Source organism: Peromyscus maniculatus, chromosome 12, assembly GCF_049852395.1.
Source record: "Peromyscus maniculatus bairdii isolate BWxNUB_F1_BW_parent chromosome 12, HU_Pman_BW_mat_3.1, whole genome shotgun sequence".
Taxonomy (NCBI): Eukaryota; Metazoa; Chordata; class Mammalia; order Rodentia; family Cricetidae; genus Peromyscus; species Peromyscus maniculatus.
In genome coordinates this window covers 21,757,530-21,783,506 of record NC_134863.1, presented here as the reverse complement: position 1 = coordinate 21,783,506, position 25,977 = coordinate 21,757,530, and the positions used below count along the sequence as shown (strand labels likewise).

The 25,977-nt window shown below is 52.3% G+C and overlaps 1 protein-coding gene across 2 annotated transcripts in view; it reads left to right on the top strand.

The window, feature by feature from the left end:
- The first annotated feature begins 8,810 nt into the window (after positions 1-8,810).
- Positions 8,811-25,977, top strand: part of Tmem44 (transmembrane protein 44) — a 33,986-nt gene continuing 16,819 nt past the window's right edge. For both annotated transcript variants that reach the window (XM_015993309.3, XM_006974569.4), the window contains exons 1-8: positions 8,811-9,048; positions 11,625-11,751; positions 13,797-13,890; positions 15,197-15,363; positions 15,532-15,618; positions 18,047-18,217; positions 19,479-19,625; positions 21,771-21,875. In XM_015993309.3, coding sequence (XP_015848795.1) covers positions 8,912-9,048; positions 11,625-11,751; positions 13,797-13,890; positions 15,197-15,363; positions 15,532-15,618; positions 18,047-18,217; positions 19,479-19,625; positions 21,771-21,875 — 1,035 coding nt within the window. In that variant the 5' untranslated portion in view covers positions 8,811-8,911. The remainder of the gene's footprint in view (positions 9,049-11,624; positions 11,752-13,796; positions 13,891-15,196; positions 15,364-15,531; positions 15,619-18,046; positions 18,218-19,478; positions 19,626-21,770; positions 21,876-25,977) is intronic.

Sequence of the window (25,977 nt, the reverse complement as noted above, 5' to 3'; positions counted from 1 at the left end):
AGTGAGGGAAATCATCCAAAAATCTCACTCCGTGTCTACTTGCCCTGTGTTGGGTTCAGCACGCTGTTTTTCCAGTTAAGAATGGAAGACCCTCGAAGGGAAGAGGGTCCTTCCGTCCCCTCCCTGGATAAAGGGAGACAATTTTGCACAGGCAACAGGCAAATGTCAATACCCATGAAAAATGTGGTCCGCGGTAGACCGGATAGTTTTTATTTATTTATTTATTTATTTATTTATTTATTTATTTATTTATTTATTTATTTATTTTTAATTGAGATTTATCTTTATGTGTGTGGGTAATATGCCTGCAAATATGTCTGTACATCAATTGTGTGCCTGCTGCCCTCGGAGGCCAGAAGAGGCACTGAACCTCCTAGAACCAGAGTTCCAGACAGGCAAGCTGCCATGTGGGCGCTGGGAATTGAACCCTGGTCCTCTAGAAGAGCAGTCAGTGCTCTCAACCTGCGAACCATCTCTCCAGCCCCTAAACTGGATTTTGAATGTTCTCCTATGTCTACAGAAAGTCACAAGCCACGGTGTACAGATAAAAAGCAGCCTGATCATGGCTCCACGCGTGACCTACACCCCAGCTTCCTGTTAGCTGCTACTTGGCAGCCTCTCTGTTCTGACCTATCCTCTGCCTTTGTATTGTAGAGAAAAAGAATCTACAGTATGTGCTCTTGGGAGTCTGAATTCTGCAGTCCACCATTGTGGGGGTCATCCATAGTACGTGTGATGACAGACCATTTGTTCTCATTGTTCTGTAGTATTGTACGTGTCCAGGCTCAGGTTTCCCATGTGAAATGTAGCACTGTCCACCTGAACTTGCTGCTGTAATGGAGCTGTGACCTGCACTGGCCAAGGTTGCTATAGCTGCAGTGACTGTTCAGCGCTTGAAGTGTGACCAGTATGGCGGAGGACCTGAATTTTTGTTTGTACTTAAGTATCTTTGGTATAAATAGCCACATATAGCACCGGCTGCTATTGGCCAGTGTCTTAGTTATTTTTTTATCTCTGTGACAAAACACCATGACCAAGGCAGCTTATAAAAGAAAGCCTTTAATTGGGCGTATGGTTTCAGAGGGTCAGAGTCCATGATGGCGGTGCAAAGGCATGGCAGCAGGAACAGCTGAGAGCTCCCATCTTTTATCCGAAAAGAAGAGGCAGAGAGCACTTTGGGAATGGCATGAGTCTTTTGAAACCCCAAAGCTCACCCCCACTGACATGCCTTTTCCAAGGAGGCAGTACCTCCTAATCCTTCCCAAACAGTTCCACCCACTGGGGACCAAGTACTCAAAAATATGAGCCTCAGGGGGACATTTCCGTGGAATCCACCACTTCCAGCATAGTCCTCAGACCTGACTTGAAGGAAATACTCTGCATTTTTGTGGGATGTGCATCCAGGAGCAGACGGGGGAGGGGGGGCATCTGTTCAGCATTAGAAGATACACAAGGAATTTAACTTTTATTGTTTTTCTCATCCGTGGGACTCTAGGAAATAAAAGGATGGCATCTACATCTCCTGAGTTTTATCATGTTTATGTCGCAGGGTGGTATAGATGAGCCTGTTTATGTTGAAGCCGTGTGGTGTAGATGAGCCTGGATATTCCAGACTTCCGACCCTCCCAGGGAGGTGCAGTAAGGTAGGTGGGACTGTTCTCAGTGAAAAGCCCTTTCTCTCCAGGTGTCTCTGATGAGCGGGGCCTCCCCTCCCCAATACTCTTGGATCAGAACTAATGCCTGATTTCTGAGTGTAGCAAGAGCCACCCAGGGGTTTTGCATTTGTTTAATTGAGGAACATGGGTGGGCTGGGGCATTAAACTGAAAATATTTGCAAACCTGTCTTTCTTTTTGCTAATAGAGTCCATTGCTGGTGACTGGGCCTCTGGGTGTGTGTGTGAGTCAAAGTGTGGCTCTGAAAGTCTCCTCTCTTCTGGCTGTAGCCCGTGCCTGTGTGGGCAGCTCCTTAGAGGTGCTCTGTGTATCATCCCTGTTACCATGCTAAGGGAAACAGTGGTCAGATCACTTTTGAGTCATTTCTTACAGTGACAGAGGACAGGCAGATCAGGAATTCAGAGAGACTAGACTATATCCTTTGCCGCCTTTATTTTACTAACCTCACTCAGATTCTTATGTTTGCCGTGATTCCTCCTTTATATTCATTTTTATTTTGGGGAAGACAAGATCTCAGTCTGTAGCCCAGGCTGGCCCCAACCATGTGCTCCTCCTGCCCTGAGCCGAAGTGCTGGGATTACAGGTGTGCGTCACCACGCTGGCTCTTCTCTGGTCTTTGTGTGCATCTCTAAAGGTCAAATCCGGATACTGTGGTTCTTTCCGGGACACAGGTTGCTCTGTTCAACAACAGTTGGAATTGCCGAGTGTCGTCATCTTGGTTTGAAGGCTGCAGCAACTGAAGAAAGAAATGCTGGAGAGAATTATTTTTTTGGAAAGTGTTCTTCAGAACACAAAACAAAAACCAGAGCTTTTAACTTACTCCCAGAAGTTGCTGTTGTCTCTCTGACTGAACTGGGATGGCAGTTATATTTTCCTGGGCCTTAGTGGTCAGGGGTAGAGATGTGGAAAACCATTTTGGGGAGATAAGAGGAAGGTGACAGCAGACTTCAGGCCCTACGTGGCACTGGCCACTATTTGTGTTCTCTACCTATTTCTCTGCTGAACTAAAGACTCAAACCAAGCACCGTTGTTTGAAGTTTTTTTCCCCTCCTTCTTCTATTAACTTAGTTTTTTGTTGTTGTTTTTGATAACTTCAAACTTGAAAAGAACACATTCTGATTCCTTCTCCTCGCCTCTCTTATCTCTCTTCTATCTATATCAACCCTCCCCCATCCCTTTTTTCAGATTCCTGACGTTTGGGGGGGGGGGTGTTTTGTTTTGCTTTGGTTTTTGGTTTTTCGAGACAGGGTTTCTCTGTGTAGTTTTGGTGCCTGTCCTGGATCTCGCACTGTAGACCAGGCTGGCCTCGAACTCACAGAGTGCTGGGATTGAAGGTGTGCACCACCACCGCGCGGCTTGGGTCCGTTTGGGGCCCCTTTAGTCTTACCAGGCTGTGTGACGGTAGATTAGAAGTGTGCCTTGCAGCCTGGCTGGCTCAGTGTTTATACAGCTGAAGGCACTGACTCCCTCACTCCCTGAATCCGTCAGGGCAACGGTTTAGCGGGGAGGGGCGGGGCTCGTCCATCCACACCTGACTGTTGATGGGCGCATTCTTGTGCGCATCCCGTGGAGGCACCTGAAGCTGCTGGGAGTTCATGGATGTAATGGCTGCGTCTCGCCCAGAACTGACATTATGAAGCCCTTCTCCTTGTCTTCTGGCTCTTACAGAAGGAGGACAGCCCCCCCACCCCATCTCCCACAATGTTCCCCGAGCCTTATAGGGAATGATATAAATGCCTTGCTTAGGGCTGAGGACTCTTCTGTCACTTATGAGAAGCACCTGGTGCAGCCATGAGCCTCTGCATTTTCTACCTTTCACTGGAGTCTTCTCTGGTTAAGGCCGGAGTAAACATTGAAAAAAAAACAATCCGATGCTATTTCAATGACCTCCCCTGCCATGGGTACTTTTGACCAGGTTTATGGTACCAAGTATCCATTCCCTCCTGTACAGGAAGTGTGTCACTGGGGGTGGGCTTTGAGGTTTCAGAAGCTCAAGCCAGGCCCAGTGTCTCTCTCTCTTCCTGCTGCCTGTGGATCCAGATGTAGAACTCTCAGCTCCTCTCCAGCACCATGTCCACCTGCATGTCACCAGGCTTCCCACCATAACGACAATGGACTAGAACTCTGAACTGTGAGCCAGCCCCAGTTAAATGCTTTCCTTTATAAGCATTGCTGTGGTCATGGTGTCTACTCACAGCAATAGAACCCTAAGACTGAAATTGACACAATCACCAGCAACAGCACAGATCCAGGGCCAGTCTGTCAGTGGATGCGGAAACCAAAGCTTCCTGGGGAGCTGGAGTAGTGTGATTGTGAGGTGGGGACACACAGACCATGGCGAACATGTGGAGGTCAGAGGGCAACTCGGGGCAGTCAGTTATCACCTTCCACCATGTGGGACATGGGGCTTGAACTCGGATCATCAGGATTGGTGTCAAGTGCCTTTCTCCAGGGATTTTAAACTATCACTCTCTTAGTGACTACATTACACTTGTTGGGGAGAGAGAGCTGATGTCACCTAAAGGAGAGACCAAAGTCGACACCAGGGTAAGTGGCAGCACTGATATGTGTGACAGGAGTGACTGCCACAGTCTGTCCTCACAAACGTCTGATCACCAGGCCCACGAGGAAACCACGAGGAAACTCCAGCCTTTGGACACAATAGAAGAGACCTGGACTAAAGGACTCACAACTCAATCACTGAATCTTGTACTAGGAAAACCACGCTTTACAACAAGTGAGCAAATTTCCATGTGGGTTACATACCGGGTGTCATTGCCGTATGTGTGGGATGGACGTGGCTAGAACACTCTGTAGCCCAGGATGGCCTCAAACCTGTGGTGATCACCCTGCCTCAGCCTCCCACATGCTTTAACTACAGGTGTTCGCACTGAACTTTTAAAAGAAGAGTCTTAGCTGGGTAGTGGTGGCGCACGCCTTTAATCCCAGCACTCAGGAGGCAGAAGCAGATGGAGCTCTGTGAGTTCGAAGCCAGCCTGGTCTACAGAGTGAGACAGCCAGGGCTACACAGAGAACCCCTGTCTCAAAAGAAAGAAGAGAGGGAGGGAGGGAAGAAGAAAGGGAGAGAGAGAGAGAAAAGAAGAGTCTTAAATCCATAGAATATTCAAAAATGAGAGAGAAAGGTGTGTCCTTGGAGTCAACAATCAGTCATGATGGCTGAAATTTCAAGTGGTTCAGAGCGGGAGAGAGAGAGGGAGCAGATGAGGCAGAGTATTAAGGACTGGGAATGCTAGATGCTGTTCTTTTACCTTTCTAAAGATTAGAGTTTTTCAGAGAGAGAGAGAGAGAGAGAGAGAGAGAGAGAGAGAGAGAGAGAGAGAGAGAGAGAGAGAGAGAGCTTGAGGCAGGAAGAACATGGCAAGTTCAAGTCCCCGGCTCTGGAAAATGACAACCTTGGAAGAGGGCCGGTGTCTCTCTAGCGAGGGAAGAGACCTGTGGGGGCTGTTTTTGTTTCGGCCCCTGTGGCTGTTCACAGCCACGGCCCTTCCTGTCCGGGCTGCACTTGGTTACAGAGGCTGGCAGGAAACCCGGTCCCTCAGCCTTGGGCCCTCACCAAAAGGAAAGCTCCTGCGGGAGGCCCAGGCCCGGCCCTTCCTCCTTCGCAGGACAATGCCTGAGGCCGCCCTGCCACTGCCAGCAGGAAATGCCTGGGAGAAGCAAGGTGGCCCACTGCCCAGGAGCCGAGCCTCAGGCTCTTGGTAGGTTTGCTTTTCAGAGAGTCTGGACTGAGGCCCAAAAGTGAGGTCTAAGCTCCTACGCGGCTGCGGGACTCTGGGAGGAGCTGCCAGGGGCGGATGAGCCGGAGGTGTTCTCTTCAGACACCGTCTCATCTCCCCTCGGAGCCCCAGGACCTCCACTGTGTCTTTCTCAGGAAGCCATTCCGTCCTTGTTTCTAAGAAGGCCTTTACAGGGCTGTGCTGGGACCTCGGGCCAAAAGCCTGAGACCGGCGGCGGCGGCCTGTGTTCTACCACCGTGGTGTTTCTGCCTCAGCTGACACCAAGTCCTGGAACTTTGGGAGGGAAAACCAAGAGTCTGGCTTGGACCAGTTCAATTAGACACAACAGGAAAAAGCAAGTAGATAGCGGAGCACGTGGATCTAAGGGATGAGAGTCGATAGCTAGCCCAGAGGAAATAAACCGGACAGTCACAACCTACTGAGGTTGAATCTGGAAGGAACAGAAAGCCTGAGCTACAAAGAAATGCCTGGTAATTACAAAACCCACTCACAGAGAAAAATTACAAAACCCACTCACGGCTGAGTCCTGCCACACTGAAGAGCCCTGTGTGGTGCCCACACCTACAGTTCCAGTGTTGATGCGGGAAGATCACTGTGAATTAGAGGGTACTCTATACTGAGTACGGAGTTGCAGGCCAGCCTGGGCTACATAGTAAGAGCTTGTCTCAAAACCCAGCAGAAAGGAAGCTTGGATGCACGTCTTAAATCCCAGCACTGGGGAGGCAGAGCCGGACAGGTCTCTTGAGCTCAAAGCCAACCTGATCTATATAGCAAGTTCCAGGTTAGCCCGGCCTACATAGTAAGACCCTGGCTCAAAAAAATCAAAGCTGAGCTTGGAAGGGAAGTTTGACAGGAGATGAGCATGTAGGGGACGCAGGAACAGAGGTAGCCCAAGGTGGCAGGGGTCGGGAAGGGACCGACAGCTGAGCCATGGTCTCCCTGCCGTTAGCTGACTTTTCTTCGCTGTCTTTGAACCCGGCTTCCTTAGGATGACGACAAGAGGGTTAACTTCCACCGTTGGCACGTGTCTCTGCTTGAACCATAGGATTTCTAGTGTCACAGGACACTAAGGCGGGTGCTTCTGTCGCCTCCTTTTGTTTTGTTTTGGTTTGTTTTTCAAGACAGTTTCTCTGTGAAACAGCCCTGGCTGTCCTGGAACTGTCTCTGTAGACCAGGTTGTCCTTGAACTCACAGAGATCTACCTGCCTCTGCCTTCCAAGTGCTGGGACTAAAGGTGTGCGCCGCCGCCGCCGCTGCCGCCGCCGCCGCCACCACCACCACCACCCCCCGGCCATCACCTCACTTTTAAGTAGGAACACATATGAGTGCAGAGAGGTTGCGTTCTCTGCTCCAAATCCCCAATGCTGTGTCAGGTCCACAGCCGTGTGCTGACAGCTGTGTGTGTGTGTGTGTGTGTGTGTGTGTGTGTGTGTGTGTGTGTGTGTGCAAATGTGAGCACATTCAAGTGTGGAACTCAGAGGACAACTTGTGGGGTCAGTGTTTTAGTTAAGGTTTCTATTGCTGTGAAGAGACACCATGACCACAGCTACTCTTATAAAGGAAAACATTGAATTGGGGCTGGCTTATAGTTCAAAGTTTAGTCTGTTATCGTCATGGTGGGAACCATGGAGGCATGCTGGCAGACATGGTGCTGGAGAAGGAGCTGAGAGCTCTACATCTTGATCTGCAGGCGGCAGCAGGAGACTGAGTGCCACACTGGGTGTAGCTTGAGCATAGGAGACCTCCCAACCCACCCCCACGGTGACACACTTCCTCCACCAAGGCCACACCTCCCAACAGTGCCACTCCCTCTGGGCCAAGCCCTTGAACACCTGAGTCTATGGGGGCCATTCCTATTCAGACCACCACAGTCAGGTCTCTCCTTCCATCAGATGGCCCCAGGGATTGAACTCAGGTCTTCAGGCTTGGCAGCACACACTTTAAGCCAGTGAGCCATGCCACTGGCCTGGTCTGCTTTTTTTTTTTTTTTTTTTTACAAGCAGAATGATTCATATTTCTCTCTCACTCCCCTCTGACATAGTTTTTACTATATAGCCCAGACTGGCCTGGGACTTTGCTCCTCCTGCCTCAGCCTTCTGAGTGTCTGGATTACAGTTCTAGGCGACCACACATCTCAGGGTGACTCTCCTCCTGATACCTTCACACACACAATAACTAAATTGGAATTGTTTAATTTGGTCTAGCCACGAGGGGGGTGTATGCTAAGCCTGAGGGAAAGTTGTAATACAGAGGAAAACGGGTGTAGAGCTGGATGTGGTGTCACGTGGCAGGCCTGTAATCCCAGCACTTGGGAGGTGGAGACAGAAAGATCAAAAGTTCAAGGTCGTCTTGACTATTTAACAAATCCTGTCTCGGTAGCAGAAACAAAAACAATAGCGATGCCTAAGTATAAACTGAGAGCATTTGGCTTCCCCACCTTGATGCTGGTGTGATGGTGACATGTGGAGGGGTCCCAGTTTAGTAAGTCAGTGAGCGGAGGATCTCTGGCTTCCCCGGAGAAGCTGAGGATGGAGCGCCCACAGGCCAGCACCAGATACAGGCTTTCTCTGTGTAGCCCTGACTGTCCTGGAACTCTGCCGGCCTCTGCGTCCCAAGCGCTGGGATTAAAGGCGTGCGCCACCACCGCTCCGCTTTGTGATTAAGTTGCAATATATGGAACTGGAGGGGACACGAATGTTCAGACCACAGCGACATCTCATTTGTCCGAGCAGCAGTCACCACTGTGGACCGTTCTGTAATCCCAACACCGGGGAGGCTGAATGAAGCAGGAGGTCTTTGAGTTGGAGGCCCACCTGGAGGCTACACAGTGAGCTCCAGGCTAGCCTGGGCCACGAGGCAAAACCCTGCCTCAAAAGTAAATAAACAGTTAAGTGACGGTGTGCTGTGCTTTGGACAAACTTATTGAAACCAATAAAGACACCTTGAAAATATATATCTAATGGTTTGCTTTAAAGAAGAATAAACATTCATTTACCTAATTGTGTGGCCCTGCGGCTGGATGGGAGCCGCAAGTTCCAGAATTAACCCCTCCCTGGCTGGGTCTGGGGACACTGACTGGGTGGCGCCGGGCATGCATGCCCTTGACAGCTTCGGCAGAGGGAAAGGAGGAAAGCAGAGGCGATCTGTGCCCGCTCCGTCCCCCACCCACCCTTCTGTGCTGCACCTTTTTAACCAGTGACCTCGCGCCTCGGGGGGGCAGGAGGGGAGGAGGGTCCCCCACCCCACCCCTAGGAGCGCTTGGCAGCGCCAGGGTATCGTCTGGCTTGGCCACCGGGGTTCGTGAACCCGCAAAGGGACCGGGTGCTGGCGGCGCCCTCCTTTGTGCGGCGGCTGCGCGCGGCTCCACCGCTAGGGGGCGGGCCCGCGGCCCGCAGACCCCGACAATAGGCGAGGCCCCGGGAGCGGTGCGGTCCGGCAACTTTCCTCCGGGGTCGGCTCCCGGGAGGCTCGGCCGGGCCATGGAGGAGGGGGCCGGCGCCGCGTCCCCGCTCTGGAACTGGGACTACCTGGACCGCTGCTTCGCCCGCCGCCGCGTCTGCATCTCCTTCGGCCTGTGGATCTGCGCCGCCTGCTGCTGGATCGCCGCCCACGCGCTGTAAGGGGGCCGGGACCCGGGCGAAGGGGAGATCGGGCGCCGCTCGCTCGCCTCTCTAGGAAACCCGGGGGCGGGGGGCGGGAGGCCTCCGGGAAGCAGCTCAAGTCCGGGGTCAGATCTGACACTGCTCTGTGGACTGTCGTGGAGTCCCTTCTGCATTCCCAGCACGGGGAAGCTGGGCTGTGAGCCGGCGGCAGGAGGCTGGGTGGTGCAGTGGGGGCGGCTTGGATTGGCTTCTATTGTCAGCCTTTCCCTGCTGGCTGGCGCGGGGGAGCAAGGGCAAGGTGTAGTGAGCCTTTGGGCCTCCCGTGAGTGCGGATATGCCTCCGGAAAGGAATGTGAGGATTAAATGAGGCAGGCCCGGCAAAGGACTTAGTAAGTGCTCATTAAACACCGTTATGGCGCTGGCTCTGCCACCCACCCTTAGGGAACCCTAGCAAGTCCCTTGATGTTTTCTAGTTGTAATTCACCCAAAGCTGGGAAGAGGTGGGGAAGTGGTGTTCCGACTCCGGCCACAGTTATTTTTGCTTGTGTCTACCTTGCAGTGGGTTGGCCAGGTAGTCCCTGTCGCCTGGGTTCTGAGGGTGAAACTTCCAGGTCTTCAACCACCCAAGTATACCCAGGAAGGAGAGGGAGGGTGCGTCATCGCTCTTCCCCACTGCTGGCACTGGCTCACCTTAGCGCTCAGGGACAACCCCTCAGACCCTCCGCCAGTGGTTCATCGAATCTGCAGTCCCATTGCCTAGTGAGTGGAGTCCAGGAAAGACGCTCTGGACCTGGGCTGCATTTCTTCACGCCCTTGGTCCTTGCCTGGCCCAGTCCCTAAGGTAGGTTCTGTTAGCACGCTTTCCGATGAGGAGCCTGCCTACTGAGTGAGTATGCAGTAACACAGGCAGACTTCAGGGACTGAGCTATCCAGTCAGGGGGCGCAAGGTAAGAGGGCGCCACGGGCACCATCTCCTTTCTCATGGGCATTGTCTCCTTTGTTCCTCAGCCACCCCATGCTGCCCACACTGTTGGGCATGCTTGCCCCTGGAACCGAGGCTTGCCGAGGTTCAGCAGTGTGCTGAGAAGGCCCGGCTGTGCAGGCTTGAGAGCAAGGCTTCTGTCTTTCACCCAGCCTGAGGCTAGACATGGCCCTCTCCTCCCAGGACCCCACCACTCCCGAAACCCCTCTCCTCCTCTGTCTGCAGAGAACCAGTCTTCCACGGTGTGGTGTGTGGGCTAGGTTAAGGTCGGTCCAGGAGTCCTGCCCCCCCCCCCCCCCCCAGAGCTTGGAGGACATGCCCGCGAGCAACAGGGCATAGGCGAAGGCCCCAGCCTGAAGTCAGATCCTGCATCTGCTCACATCGACCCCCTAGGCTGCGGATTCTCCTCTCTCCTATACAGAGGCTGAAATAAAACATTGCTAATTTGGGTCTTCACTCCTTGACCTTGGATTGGTTTTAGCAGCCCAGAGCGTAGATGTTTAGCTAATGATAACACTCTGTGCTTCAGGCTCGGGGCTGGCAGACCCAGAAAGGTTTAGGGCATTGGGTTAACAGCCTTCCTTCTGTAACTATGGTCTTTGGGACCGGGGCTCAGAACCGGATCAATGGAGTGAGCACCAGCCATCCCGTCTGAGTGGATGAAGCGGGAGCTGCTCCTGGCCCATTGCTCTGTAAAAAACCAGCCGGGGGACACCTGACACCCAGTGGGGTGGAGGCAGCATTGGTGATATTGCCAGAGAGTCTCTGGCCTCTACGAGTCTGCCCCCCCCCCCCCCCCGTATGACCCAGGTGTGTGAACAGTGGGGAGAGAGCTGGAGAGGAGCCAGCCGCTTGGAGACCTGGGGAGTGGGGGGGAGGGGGGCAGAGCACTGCGCTGCCTGCCGCTCCGCAGTTCCGTTTTTGTTTTCCCTGCATTCTGAACATGCACAAATTGCTCAACTGGCAGAGTCTGCCACCCACTGCACAGATGGACTGGGTAGATTTCACTCTCATTTCAAAGAAACAAATTGCCTTTTAAATTTAGGCAATCATCGCTATTGTTAGTGGCGCTGGGGTGGTGGTGGTGACTTTTAGAAACTGTTTCCCTTTCAGAAAATCAAACCTAACAGCTAGCGTGTGAGGGAGGGGAGGGCTCTGTACCTTGACCCCGCCTGATCTGGAGGAGGGAGAAAGAAAAGAACCCTTCTCTTTTCTTAAAGACAGAACCTCCTATGTAGTGTGCAAGCTGGCCTCGAACTCGAGACCTCCTGCTTCTGCTTCCCACGTGCTAGGATCACAGGTGTTTCCGAACATGCCGAGGCTTGGAAGAATCTGAGGTGCATGCCCCTTGCCCGGCTGGTCTCCCCCTTCTGTAGAAGAGGACGCTATGTCTACAAGTACAGCTCCAATTCCTGGCATGGTCTCGTGGATCTTCTGCTCTTTTCTTCCCCACCTGAATGCTAAACCCAGAAACATGCTACACCTAGGGATTAGCGTGGAGACGATGCTTCCCAGAACAGAGGTTACAGCTGCCTCTTCTAGGTGTCATCTCTGGCCTCGTCTCCAACTCACAACCCCTGTGTTCTGTTCACACTCCTGTCACCTCAGGGTTCTCTACCTGAGGTGCACCAAGAAATGTGGCCGGGACCAGTCGACACTGTGCGCGGCCTTCTGCCTCCTGACCAGCCTATGTGACACCGTGGGGGCCATTCTGGCCAGACAGCTCACGATCCAGGTAGGTCCCGCACAAGCCTGGCTTCTGCCTCTCCGCGGCAGCCACAGAGGCCTCCTCTGTCGTTTCCCTCGGCCCGCCGAGCAGTTTCCTCTCAGAACCTGTGCCTTGTCCTTCCTGCCTTCTCAAGTGCTCTTTCAGTGTCCACACGGCCCAGCCTCATCCCCTTCAAGTGCTTGTTCAAAGCCGCCTTCTAAAGCAAAGCCTCCCGGGGCTGCAGCCATGTCCCAGTGGGTAAGAGCAGGCACAGAGGACTAGAGTTTGGGTCCCAGAACCTGTGTCAGGTGACTTATAATGGTGTGAAATCCAACTCCAGGGGATCCCATGACTTCTTCTCCTAGGGTAAACACTTACACTAGGCTGTACACACATGTGTCTGTACACACACATACACACACACACACACACACACACACACACACACACACACACACAATAAGGCCTTCCCTGTGTGAAATGGTAACACACCTCTTCCACAAGTGCTCCAAGCTCCTTTCTGCTGTGGTTTTTGTTGTTGTTGTTGTTGTTGTCTTTATTTTTTATTTTTTTTTTTTTTTAAGACAGAGTTTCTCTGTGTAGCTCTGGCTGTCCTGGAACTCACTTTGCAGACCAGGCTGGCCTCGAACTCAGAGATCCGCCTGCCTCTGCCTCCTGAGTGCTGGGATTAAAGGCGTGTGCCACCACCGCCACGCCCAGTCTGCTATCTTTTCTTATCTTGCCGTGTCTTGGTTAATTTCCGGTTGCTGTGACAAAACACCATGACCAGGGCGACCCATACAAGAAAGTGTTAAATGGGGCTTCTGGGTTAGAGGGTTGGGGTTCATGACGGCAGAGCAAAGGCGTGGTGGCAGGGACAGCTGAGAGCTCACATCTGGATCTGCAAGTAAGAGACAGAGGCGCTGGAAAGGGCTTCCGTCTTTTGATACCTCAAGACCCAGCCCCCAGTGACACACCTCCTCCAGCAAGGCCACACCTCCTAGTCCTTCCCAAACAGTTCCACCAGCTGGGGTCCAAGCATCCAAACGTATGCGCCTATGGAGGCCATTCTCCTTCAGGCCACCACAGTGAGTCACCGTCGTCAGAAGAACAGGGACTTAGTCACCTCTGTATTGTCACTGTACACGGCTCCTAGGAGACGCTCAGCAAATAGTCATTACCGTTACTGTTTGCAGGGCTGAGACTTGGCAATGGCAGCCGAGTCCTTCCCCGGGTGGTCATGTGGGATTTGGCACAGGGAAAAGCGGTTCTAGTTTCCCCCAAGTGGGGGCCCTCAACTAAAGTGTTCTAGCCCTCAACGCATATCCCAAGGAATATTTTTTTGAGCCCTACCTTAAGGAACTCGTGATTTTATCTTTGTGGCCACCCAGGCAGAGCTAAAGGGGGGGGGCAGCCTTGTGGTCAGGACACTGGTTCAGAGGTTTGAACCTGCTGAGAAGAGTGTCGTGCTGGCCCTGGAGCAGACTCCCTTTTCCATTGGCTTGTGGGGTAGAATGAGGCTCTGTTCGTGTCCAGTAGGGATGGCTGGCAGGAACTTGTTAAATATTTAACTGCCTCCTTGGCCCCGAGATCCCCTTGTGTATTAACTCGTTTACTCCGGAAACTGTCCCGTGATAGGGGGCCTGTCATCATTCATCTGCTACAGATGTGGAAACTGAGGCACAGTGAAGCTTTCTGTAAGCCCGCCCTCTAATAAATGCCAGGGCCGGATTCCAAAGCCACAACGTACCCTCTTCCCATTGAAGCTCTTGTCTGGTATTAATGACTTCTTCTAGGTCCCGGTTCCAATATTGGCCATGAATTGTCTGCAGACATCTATGTGGCCGTCATTGAGGGAGACCTGGTTGTGTGCTGGTTTTACAGATGGGGAAACTGAGTCTCAGAACGCTTCTGTGTCTGGGATATAGCTCCACAGCAGAAGCTACCCATACTGCCCCGGCATAACTCACCTGGTGTGTGTGTGTGTGTCGGGGGGATCTCCCAGAGGGCAGCGCTGTGGTACCTCGGGGCTGGTGCTTGATCGCCCAGACTCTGTCTCCATTTGCTTCCAGGTGTTCACTGGTGCCTACCTAGCAGCTGTCGACTTCGTGAACTTTATGTCCGTTCTCTTCCCAGTCTGTGGCTCCAAATCCAAGTCGAAGTCTGGTGAGTGTGCGCACACAGTCATCCCTTCTGCCTTCTGCCTCCATTCTTCCGTCCATCCATACGCTCGGTGCCCGTTCCTTACCACACTCAGAGCCAGACAAAGGAATGCGATCCCTGGCTTCAGCTGCATGAGAAAGATGGGGCCCTAAGCAGTTACAGGGAGGGATGAGAGTCGGAGCTAGGAAAGTGTGTGACAGCGTATGACGACACCATGACTGGTGGGTGTCACAGGCAAGCAGACCAGAACGGGCCAAGGCCAGAAGCAGGGATGTAGATGGCTTCAGGGGACAGTGTGCAAGTCTGGCTGCCCAAGCCAAGCCACACAGCTTCTGGAAATGGATGGCAGAGGCAGGCATGCATCGCCTCTGCAAGAGCAGGGTTGGAGGGACTGAGATGGGGTGAATAGCCCTGAGTACGTAGGACTGGGGGTTCCTGAGAAGAGAGCAGTCAGTGTTCTTAGACTCTTGTCCAAAAGCAGGATGGTCACATCGATGGGTCAACCCAGTCCACGTAGCTCAGAAGAAAATTATTCTTTTTTTTTTTTTTTTTTTTTTTTTTGGTTTTTCAAGACAGGGTTTCTCCTTTCCTGGATCTTGCTCTGTAGACCAGGCTGGCCTCGAACTCACAAAGATCCACCTGCCTCTGCCTCCAGAGTGCTGGGATTAAAGGCGTGTGCCACCACTGCCCAGAGAAAATTATTCTTTATAATGCTCCGAAGAGCGTGTGTCCCGTGTTCCAAGGAACTCTACAAAGATGTCCTCTGTCATTGCTGTTTCTCCTGCTCACAGAGTGGGTGGCTTGATGCCCAGTCACTTATCTGTGCCAGTGACAGAAATGGTTGGAACATGGTCATTGGGAATGGGAGTCTAGAAGAGGGGTTACTGTCCACATTAGATACTAGCATTAAAAGATTCCTTCCAGCCGGGCGGTGGTGGCGCACGCCTTTAATCCCAGCACTCGGGAGGCAGAGCCAGGCGGATCTCTGTGAGTTCGAGGCCAGCCTGGTCTACCAAGTGAGTTCCAGGAAAGGCGCAAAGCTACACAGAGAAACCCTGTCTCGAAAAACCAAAAAAAAAAAAAAAAAAAAAAAAAAAAAGATTCCTTCCAAGGAGGACAGGCAGCAGCCGCTGTCAGGAGAGACGGTTTCTGGAAGAGGAACTTGACCCCAGGGCTTTGAAGGGGGTCATGATCGGCCATAGCAAGACACTCAGCAGAGGCTAGAGTCTACACCAGCTTCCCCCCTCACCGGCCGTCTGGTGAATTCTGTCGTCCAGGAGCATCATGGGAGGTCTGGTGTTTCCCGCAGGTGGGAGCTGCAGGGAGAGGAAGAGCAGAAGGCACCTGAGAGCCAGGGTGTTTGCCCTGGCTCTGCCGCTGTGCCTGGGTCCCGGCTGGGCAGTCTGGGCTGCTGTCCCCAAGGCTTCAGCCCCAGTCCGAGGGCCACAACGGAGACTGCTGGGAAGCCTGCTGCAGGTAAGGCTGAATGTGGGGTGGTACAGGTCACACTTCCCTCCTTGTGCCCTTGGAGAGGGTGAGGGTTCTTGCCATTGGAAGGAGCAGCCTTCTAAAAGCAGAAGAGATTGTGTTGGGCTTGTTGCTCTTTGGGACATGTGCACAGTCTCTACACATCCGTTCTTGCAGGAAAACCCGGAAGTCTTCGGCTACCTGCTGGGTGGCATCGCCGCCTTTGGCTCCTGGGCATCCCGGATCCCTCCGTTCTCCAATATCGTGAGACTGGGGTGGGGCTGGGGCTATGGGTCATGTGACCAGCCTTGGGGCATCGGGAGATCCTGGGGGTGGTGTGATGTCCCTGTGTGGAGCACACATGTGCTTACATTTTTCTGAGGAGCCAGTGAATGACAGCAGTGTGGGCTGTGTGTGCATGCATGCATGCATGCATGCATGCATGCGTCCGTGTGTGTAGGTGTGTGTCTAAAGGGCCATGGCTGAACAGTGGAGTCCTGAGTCATACAGGAACCTTCCAGGAAGTCTGAGGTGCTTCTCTCTACTTCCTGTAGCCAAGGAAAAGTAGAGCAGGAAAAGGTCACATGGATGGACAAATTAGAGTCTCACAAGAGAACAAGAAAGGCACCGAAGTCCAACACAGTTAGCTACCCACGGTCTTATTGGCAAATATTTCCAGACATCTGGGCTGTGGGAAGACTTGCTGGCCAGGCCTGCTGAGGCCAAATGCGGCTTATCCTTGGGGAGCTCTCAGTCCCGTGGAAGACTCAGGTGGTGCCGTGAGGGGTTTCCCTGCTCTCCCGATAGTGGAAACAAGTGTTTGGCTTGGGACGCAGGAGAGACGGCCCCTGTGCCGTCAGGGAGTAAGAGGAGACACCATGACAGTATCGGGCTGCAGGGGGTCTCTCATAGTGGCTCGCAAGGGCAGAGGGGACCAGCGGAGGCAGAAGCCGAGGAAGGGCTGTCTGTGCACGGGAGAGGGCCTGGAAAAGCCACCATGCGGGACGGTGCCTGGGTGAGCTCCGGGGCTGGTGTAGAAAGTGGCCTGCTGGGTTTTCTCTGTAGAAGACTCTGCTATGGTGCGCCTGCCTCAGTGGCAGGCCCAGCGCCAGCCCTGACACCCGAAAGTGGAAAGAGTCTGTCATTTAGTCTGAGACAGCCACTTTCCCAGGAGCGCCACACTTCGGTAGCAGATCCAGAAGGACAGGACGTGGGAGGCAGGTGGCTTGTGACTGTGTGCATACAGAGCCCAGCTGTCCTCGAAGTCCTGGAGTCCTGTCTCCAGAGATTGCCAGGCTGGCTGCAGCAGCCTGTGGAGGAGCCTCCAGGAACGGAGTGGGGCATCACATGGCGGGGAGACCTTCCAGGGAACAAGGGCTGTATCTTGACTACCTGTTCTAGTTCCCTAGGACCTGCCGCAGGGTGGTCAGGCTGGGGAACTCACAGGCCCTTAATGGCCCTGAGAAACTTCCAGGGTTGTGGAAAGGAACCATGGGAAGGGCATCGTTACCCTCAGGCTGTGAGGCCAGGGACCAGACCCACCCTCACCTCCAGGTACCCCACAGTTAGGTGCTTGACTGGGTCTCTCTTCTCACTGGCTTTCTGCGGATGGTGGCCAGAAGAGAGCCTGGGGATAAAACTAACAGGGATACGTGGCATTCCTGGCTGTTTTTGTTTGTTTGTGCAGTGCTGAGCTTTTAACCCAGGGCTGCACATGTCCTAGGCAATCACTCTACCGCCCACCTGAGCATTCTTGGGGGAGTTAAAGCAAAAAAAAAACGAGAGAAAAATCAGCCAAAATACACTTTTCTCCTGAAATTGGTTCCATTCCTTAGCCAACACCTAAGTATTTCTAAATACCATCACCTAACAAGCAAAACAGATTATACACATTTCATACTTGCATATGTGGAAACTTAAATCTATACTGTGCAGTTTAGTATGTAGTCTTGTGTATGCATGTATAAATGTATATATAAAGTGACTTTTTTTGAATATTTATCCTGGGGTTGGAGATCTGGCACATGGCACATGGCTAGGGTGTTATGATCAGGGGACAACTTGCAGGAGTCGATTCTTCGTACAGTGTGGGTGCCAGGATCCAACCTAAGTCGCCAACAGCGGGTGTCTTTACCTGCTGAGCCACGGGCTGTAAAGTGACTTTGTGCCTACCGAGACTCCTTACATGAAACATCGCACGTGTTCCTTGTTTGTGAGCCAATATCTCTGCTGTTCATTCTCTCACAACATCCTGTTGGCTTCACAACCTCCAGAAGGTCATCTCTCAGTCCCTTGATCTCCCTGTGTGGTGAGGTTCCCCAGCGGGAAAGCTGCTGGGCAGTGGCTCTTTACAACTCAGTCTCCCTCATTGTCCCCAGCTGGTACCCACGGGCAGGAGGGTCACTGGTCTGTCCCCCAGGAGTCCCCCAGGCATGACCGGGTCCAGAAAAGAACCAGAGCCCCATAGGGTGGACACAGTAAGGAAAGGTGTCCGGTGTTAAGGTCAAGCCAGATTCTGAGGAATGAGTAGGGTTTGCCAGGCAAAGGTAGCAGCATGAACAATAGCTAGATGCCCAACGGGCGGAGCGCCCTTTGTGAGTGGCCTCTGGTAGCGGGCTATGCCATAGGCCACCGAGAGCTGGGGTCTTCGGATCCAGTGTCCGCCTGCCCAGCCCCTCTTCTCTATGCACAGTGTCGGGGGAAGTCGCTCTCCTACATCCACTTGTGGGCTCGGTTCCTGTCCGCTCTGGCTGGCCTCCTCTACGCCTCGGCCATCGTGGCCCACGACCGGCAGCCTGAGTACCTCCTCCAGGCCACACCCTGGTTCCTGATTTCTCTGGGCCGAGCTGCACTGGACCTCGCTGTATCCCAGAGACTGTTTGAGTCTGGATCGCCTGCAGCCAGGGGCTTTGTCCTACCTCCCGCCTGCCCTGGCCTCTTTTGGTCTTGCTTAGGTAGCATGTGGTCCAGCAGCCCAGTGATTTTAAGCCTGGGACAGGCAGGCACCAGGGCAATGATCTGCAGTTCACGGGCTTTCTTAGTTCAAAGACAATTCTCTTGCCCAGAGCAAGGGAAGTGGGAAGACTCTGAGCCTTGGGGGTCCAAGGCCCCGGCTCCAGGGGCTCCAGGCTCGATTCTGCTTCCTACCAGGCATCCACCTCTCCCAGGATCCTGCCCTCTCGGGGGGGGGGGGATCCTGCCCTCTCGGGGGGGGGGGCAGTCTGTTTCTTTTCTTCCCCCACTAGGCCTTTCTGAGAGGGCTTGGCAGGCTGGCCTGCCAATCAGGGTCCTTCTGCTCTATCCTCTTCTGCTGGTGCAGAGATCAAAGGTGATCAGTGCCGCCTCCAGTCAGGGGCTGCTGAGCCCGCTCCTGGGGCCCCAGGGGCACAGCCTGATGTACTGTCACCCGGGTGTCCTTGCGTGAGTGTTTCAAGGGCAAGGGGAGCTGAGCTGGTGGGCTGGAGGAGGCTGGTGGCGGTGGTGGTGGTGACAGCCTCCGAATGTGACCCCGCTCTGGTGGTGGTGGGAGAGTGTAAATCACCCAGAAGTCTAAGACCAAAGCGGGCCCACTCTTAAGGCTCCGCCCGAGAAGCTGCGCTCGTCCCTTCTGATTACCTGTCACCTCCAGAATTCTCTAGCTGCCGCTTTATTATAGGGGTTTTCCTTTATGAGACAAGTTCTTGGAAGGTAGCTAAGGCTAGCCTTGAATCCCACCAGATCCTCCCGCCTTAGCCTTGGAAGTGTGTTCTTTGGTAGATCTCTGCATGTCTTCCCTTTTAAGGGCGCCAGGCATTGTGTGAAGGCCCATTTTGGGTCTCCTTTCAAATAAGCCTGTTTTTTCATGTGGACCACATGTGTTTTCCACCACTGCTCATGTGGTCACTGTGAGGCATGCCCCGAGGAAAGACGGTTTTCGAATGTTTCTGCCTCCCAAGCATTTAGCAGGGCACAGAAAGACAGAGAAAAATTGATCAGGCCGGGGCTTCCAAGATGTGCTCTGTCCGCCTGGGACAGGATCATCCCAGGAAGGGACCAGGGCCGGCTGCTGGGGCAGAAGGGTGTGAAGAGCACCCCCTAGAGGCTGAAATTCTCCGCTTCCGTTTACCTTAACTTCCGCGTCTCAGATCATCTTTCTGTCCTGTGTGATCAAGAGCAAGATGAGAGGAGCCTTCGGATTTGCTGCTGAAGTCAGAGAGGGCCCGGACACGCAAGCCCTTTTGACCTGCGCAGAGAGAGAAGAAGAAAGTCAGGAGGCCGGGACTGAAGACAAGGTCTCTCTGGGTAGAAAATGTCTGTTTTGATGGCTGGGTGCACAGAGGTGGGAAGTACTGGGTACAGTGACTTCTTTCCAGGCTTGGTCTCTTAAAGAGACTGCTTTTACGCCGGGCGGTGGTGGCGCACGCCTTTAATCCCAGCACTCGGGAGGCAGGGGCAGGTGGATCTCTGTGAGTTCGAGGCCAGCTTGGTCTACAGAGTGAGATCCAGGAAAGGCACAAAGCTACAAAGAGAAACCCTGTCTCGAAAAACCAAAAAAAGAGAGAGAGAGAGAGAGAGAGAGAGAGAGAGAGGAAAAGAAACTGCTTGAGAGAGAGAGAGAGAGAAGAAAAGAAACTGCTTTCAGTGTCCAAAGCTCACATGATCCTGAATGCAATGGGATCCTCCATTTTCCCGGTTCCAAGAACTCTTTTATTTGTTGTTGTTGTTGTTGTTGTTACTCCAGGCGTTCTTGTAGCTGTGCAGTTGGATAGTCAAATAGTCACTCGTGTTACCCAACTAACTCATTTACAGACACACACACACACACTCACACACTGCCTAAGTCAGTGTCTTCGTTTTCAAACAGCGTGGGCTTTTCCACTCTTCATCAGTTTGCTCCCCCTTTTCCCCGTGCGTCTTTATGTCGTTGCCTCCTCCGGTCAACCCCGGAGCACGCTCAATCAATGCTCATCCCCGCCTTTGCACATCTGTGTGACGCTGTTTCTGGAAAACTGTCCCAGGTCACAAGGGCCCACTTGGACTTGAGGCCGCTGCAGTTTAACTCTCCCGGCTTGGAGGCTGGGCTTGCTAATGCTCGTCTGGGGAAGTCGCTTGTGATGGTGTCCCACATTTACAGCTATGAGTCACCACTAGTGAGAGTCGATACGTCTGGGGCACGTGTTTGTCGTCTTGGTTTTGCAGGCCTGGGGATGGACCGGGGCCTTCTGCCCACCAGACGACACCATCTCTGCCCTGCACCCCCAGCCTCCTGCCTCTTTCTGTTTGATCCAGACCGGTGACGTCCATGAGTAACTGGAACGGACCCTACCTGAGGCAGCTTGTCCTCATCCGGACCCTAACTGAGGCAGCTTGTCCTCATCAAAAAGCCGTCTTTCTAAGTCATTGTGGACACTCATAGGAAGTTTAAGATAAGCAGCTCCCATTTACGGATTTTGGGGGGACTAAAGAGGTGTCACCAGCTCCTAGGGTCCCTTTTACAGAGCACAGACATGAAGGAGGCTGGAATTTCTTTACTAAAAGGACTGGGAAATGGGAAAAGAAAGGGTGAGTGAAAAAATGAAAAGTAAAACTGCTCCACAGAACATTCTAGACTCAACAGGGTAGCCTGAGCTGGCAAAATGGAAGGGACTGGTGTGTATATAACAAAAAGGAGGTGGGCCATTTAGGCTCTTGGATCTGAGTTTGCAGGAAGACCCCAGGGGCAATTACTCCCTTCACTCTAGCAACCGTGGCAAAATTGTGCCTCACCAGGTTGCTCATAGTACAGAGGTCTGTGTGACTCTGGACAGACAGGGAGAAGCCTCTGCGTGTCTGCCACGGTCCTCGGAGGTGTGTGCACTATTTTGGCATTGTCATCCACAAAGTTCACGCTTGAGAGTCACACAGTTGTTACCAAAAAAAGCAAAAATAAATCTAACCGTGTTTTGAGTAAGGTCGTGATCTTGGGTTGGGCTCTATTCAGTCATAGTTGCCGTGTGGCGGGCGAGCTGTGGATTGAACACACCTGGTAACAGTCAAAGTCCTCAGATCGTGGTCCCTGGACCAAATGTCCCTACTCTGAAGCCAAGGTGGCCTCTAGCAAGCTTTCCTAAGGTCCCATCAAGTCTGAGTCACTATTCGGATCAGACTGCCCCCAGTGCCTGCTGTGGTGGCCCCCAGATTCTGTGTACACAGAGATCTCGAGGAAACTGCTTTTCCTGAGGCAGGGTCTCACTGTGTATCCCCGGCTGGCCTAAACCCCGCTGTGTGGATCAGGCTGGCCTCAAACTCGCGGAGATCCACCTGCCGCTGCCCCCTGAGTTCAGGTTCAAAGGTCTGGCTTAAGGGCTCCTTTGAATAAAATGAGACCTTCCTTTCAGAAGGTGCCTCCCGGCTTTACAATTTCTCCTTGTTGCCTCTCTGTTTCTGTTTCTGTTAAGAACCCCGACTGGGTGCCTCTCACCAGCCTGTCACACTGCAAGCCGCTGAGGACAATGACAGCCATCAGCCGCTACATGGAGCTGACTGTTGAGCCTGTGCAGCAGGTGAGTGGTGCTGGGTATCCAGATGGTGAGAAGAAAGCAGCCCTGGAAGGCTTCCTGGAAGAGGTGGTACTTCAGCTGCTGGGGTCTGTTTAGAGTTCTCCAGAGTTGTGGTGGAGGGGAGCCCGTGGGAGGAGAAGTCCTTTGCCCTCTGCTCTCTTAGGGCCCATGGCTGGGGACTGATGAAAGAGAAAGAAACCGTTTAGTTACCTCTACAAGGGTGTTCACGGAGAAAAATGGGGTCCGAGAAAGTCTCCAGATGGTTGAGGCTTCTAACCCATCTCAGGCTCAGGGAAAAGGCCTAGAGCTTGTGGGGTCAGAAGGCGAATTAGGAAAGGAGAGGGGAGGGGAAGTGTGGCTCCTTTTGTGTGACTCAGGTGACAGACAACAGCTGTGTCTGGATGTGGCTTACCTGGTAGGGAAAAAAATGGGTTTCGTTTACAAATGTGAATTACCAAGCACAGAAAGGAAAATGTATACAGTTGGCCTCTTTTTAAGATTTTAGTTTTTATTCATTTAAATGTTTTTTCATTGTATCTGTTCATCATATGTGGTTCCTTGTTACCTGAAGATATTTTCGTACCCGTGTAAACTGTATGCATGCTTATGAACGCTGTATGTCTACTGTGTGTTCCCCACCCAATGTATCAGTACTTGATGCACTCTTCAGACAAAATAAACTTCAGGGAGACGGGCTTATTTGGGATCACAGTTCGAGGGTACAGTCCATCATGGTGGGGAGCCTGAGGCGACGGGTCACATGGTATCCACAGGCGGGAAGCAGGGGAAGATGGGTGCTTGTACCCAGCTTTAGGACCCGGCCTCGGGAACAGTGAAGTCCACTCTTAGGATGGGTCTTCCCATTAAACTGATCTGCTCTTCACGTGCTTACCGAGAGGCTGGTCTCCTAGGTGACTCTCGGTCCTGTCAAGGTGACAGTCGGTGTTAGCCATCACGCCAACCCTGCTTCCTGGCTCTTTCCTCTCTGCCTCCTCCCCTCTCTCCCTTCCCTTTAGTTCACTTGGTTTTCTCTGACAGTGTCTTAGTCAGGGTTTCTGTTGCTGTGAAGAGACACCAGGCCCTCGGCAACGCTTATAAAGGAAAACATTTAATGGGGGTGGCTTACAGCTCTGAGGTTCAGTCCATTATCATCATGGTGGGACATGGCGGTGTGCAGGCAGACACGGAGCTGGAGAAGGAGCTGAGAGCTCTCCATCTTGGTCCCCAGGAAGCAGGAGTCTCTGTCCTACTGGCCAGACTTGAGTTTACACGACCTCAAAGCCTACCTCCCACAGTGACACACTTCCTCCAACAAGGTCCCACCTACTTCACAAGGCCACACTCCTAACAGTGCCTCTCCCTGTGGGCCACGCATTCAAACACATGGATTTATGGGGGCCGTGCATATCCAGACCACCACAGCCAGTTTCACTTCTAGGCTCGTGTCATAGACACTGACACAACCGTGTCTGGCCTAAAATCAAGGGACCACAGGTAATAACTTACCTTTCTGAGACTGATGGAATTCTCTTAATGTGACTCTCTGGAGTCGGATCTACTTTCCCGCAAATGGCCTGGCGGTGTTTTTCTTTAAGTCCATTCCATTGTGTGTGTGAGCTACGCTGTCTACTTATTCTTCGGTCGCTGGATACCTGGGTTGGTTCCATAGCTTAGCTACTGCACATAGTGTCGCAGTGAGCACTGATGTGTGGGTGTCTCTGTGACACATTGACTAGGAGAAGTCCTTCAGGTTCGTACCTAGGAGTGCTAGCTGGGTTATGTGTTAGATATATTTTTAGCTTTGTGAGACTCCCCCATACTGACTTCCTGGGGGCTAGATTAGTTTATATTGCCACCAGGAAATGTGTAAGGATCCCCTTATGTCCGTGTTTTTATCAGCATTTTTTGTCTTCTTTTTCATTCTGTCTGTGTGTGTGTGTGTGTGTCTGTATGTGTAGGCCAGAGAGGATGTTGGAGCTAGAGTTACAGGCAGTTGCGAGCCATGTGATGTGGGTCTTGGATCTGAACTCAGGTCCTCTAGAAGAGCATCGTGTGCTCCCAGGCACTGAGCCATCTCCTTCGACCTGTTCTTAATGACTGCCATTCTGACTGGGGTGAGAGAGAATTTCCACATAGTTTCTAATTAAGATTTTTCTGATAGGTAGTGAGGTTGAACGCTTTTTGTATGCTTATTGATCCCTTATATTTCATCTTTTGTGGACTGTAAGTTTCACTAGACTATTTATTAAGTTGATTGGTTTCTTGTCGTTCAGTATTTTTCAGTCCTTTGCATATTCTAGGTGTTAATGTTCGATGGATAGATTGTTAATATTATTATGGTATAGTCCAGAAAGCAATGTCAGCTAGCAAAGATTTCCCCCCCTTCAGTAGGCTCTCTTATTTGATGAGTTATTTCCACTGCAGTTCACAGCTTTTTAATTTCATGAGGTTTCGTTTATCAACTCCTGAGCCGCTGGAGTCCTGTTCAGAAAATTCATGCCTATGCCTGAATCTTAAAATATTTTACCCCTTTTCCTCTAATAATTTCAGAGTTCTAGGTCTTACTTTGAGGGCTTCGGTTCATTTGGGGCTGCTGTTCATCTTGCTATTTTCTTTTCCTGTTTTGTTTTGTTTTTTTTTTTCTTTTTTTTCCCTCCCTCTCCCCTCCCCTTGAGATGGGTTCTTAGCTTACTATGTAGCTCTAGCTGGCCTGAAACTTGCTACATAGACCAGACTGACCTTGAACTCACAGAGACCTTCCAAACCCAGCACCATTCTACATAAGGGACTTGGAGCACCCTGAGTATCACTGGGCATGGTGGTCCTGGAAGGAGACCCCATTCTGGGGGATGACTGCTTTTTTGGCGGCTAAGATATGGCAAAGAGTTTCTCCTGGTTTTTACTTGTCTTTCATTTAAAGTATATGTGCCAAAGAGATGTTTTGGTCCCTCGCAGAATGAGTGCATGTGAAAGATGGAGAGGTGACAGGGGTGTCAGATCACCAGGTGTGGTATCCAGCTGTCAGTCCAGTATCCAGCTGGAGAGGAGGCTTTGGGTCTAAGTTCAAGGTCGCCTGTGCATGTTTGAACTATCTTTAGGTGGCAGATAGGCAGGAAGAAGTGACTAGAAGTTGGCGGTCAGCAATGGTCACTGTGAGTCTTGAGAAGAGGAGGTGAGGCTTTGGCTAAGGCTGGAGTAGACGGGAAAGCAGAGAGTTAGAAGTGGAGTTCGTAAGGGGCTGCAGGACTCCGGCCTATCTTCTCAGTCTTCTAGAGGGAGAGGGCTGGGAAAGAGACGATGGGAAGGTCACCCCATCAGCCCACTGCTGTCAGGTTTCTAGGCCAGCTCACCAATGACTTCCAAGTTGCTGAATCCTCGTCATTTCTCTCTGAGACTCACTTGGCCTCTGGTGCTGACTCTCCGGTCCCAACACTGTTTCCTGCCAGCTTCAATACTCACTCATGGTTAGCTTGCCCTTAGGGTGGGATTGTCTCAACCCTGTCAGGGAGTGCTCCCTCCTCTTAGTGCGCTCTTACAGACCCCAGCTCCACGGCTCACTCCTAACTCATGCTGACTCCCAGGATGCATCTGTTCCTCTCCCCTTACTTCCGGTCCCAGACGCCCAGGTGCCTGTTCACAGCACCACGCGGCATCACATTCTTACTACATCCATGTGGAGCTCAGGCTTTCCCTGCGCAAATGGGCTCCTTCTGCATCACAGGAAGTGGTGTCCCCATCTATGCAGATTCCCAGGTTCCCCTCTCTTCCCCTTGCTCCGTCCCCTTCCCACTCGGTCCTTTTGCTGGTTCTGCAAATGCTTCTTTTAAAATAGCTAATGAAACCTGTAGTCCCGTACTGGAGAGGTGAGGCAGAGGATTGCTCCAAGTCCAGAGTCAACCTACACAGTGAGTTCAACACCTGAAGTACAATGAAACCCTGCAACAAACAAAGCAAAATAAAGTCTGGGCTCTGTATCGAAACCCAGGCTGCACAGACACTGTCTCAAAAAAAAGGGGGGGGATGGGGGGCTCTTAAGGCTGCATATAGATACTGTCTCAAAAAAGGGGGTGGGGGGGAGTTCTTAAGGCAAACAGTTGTCCACGGG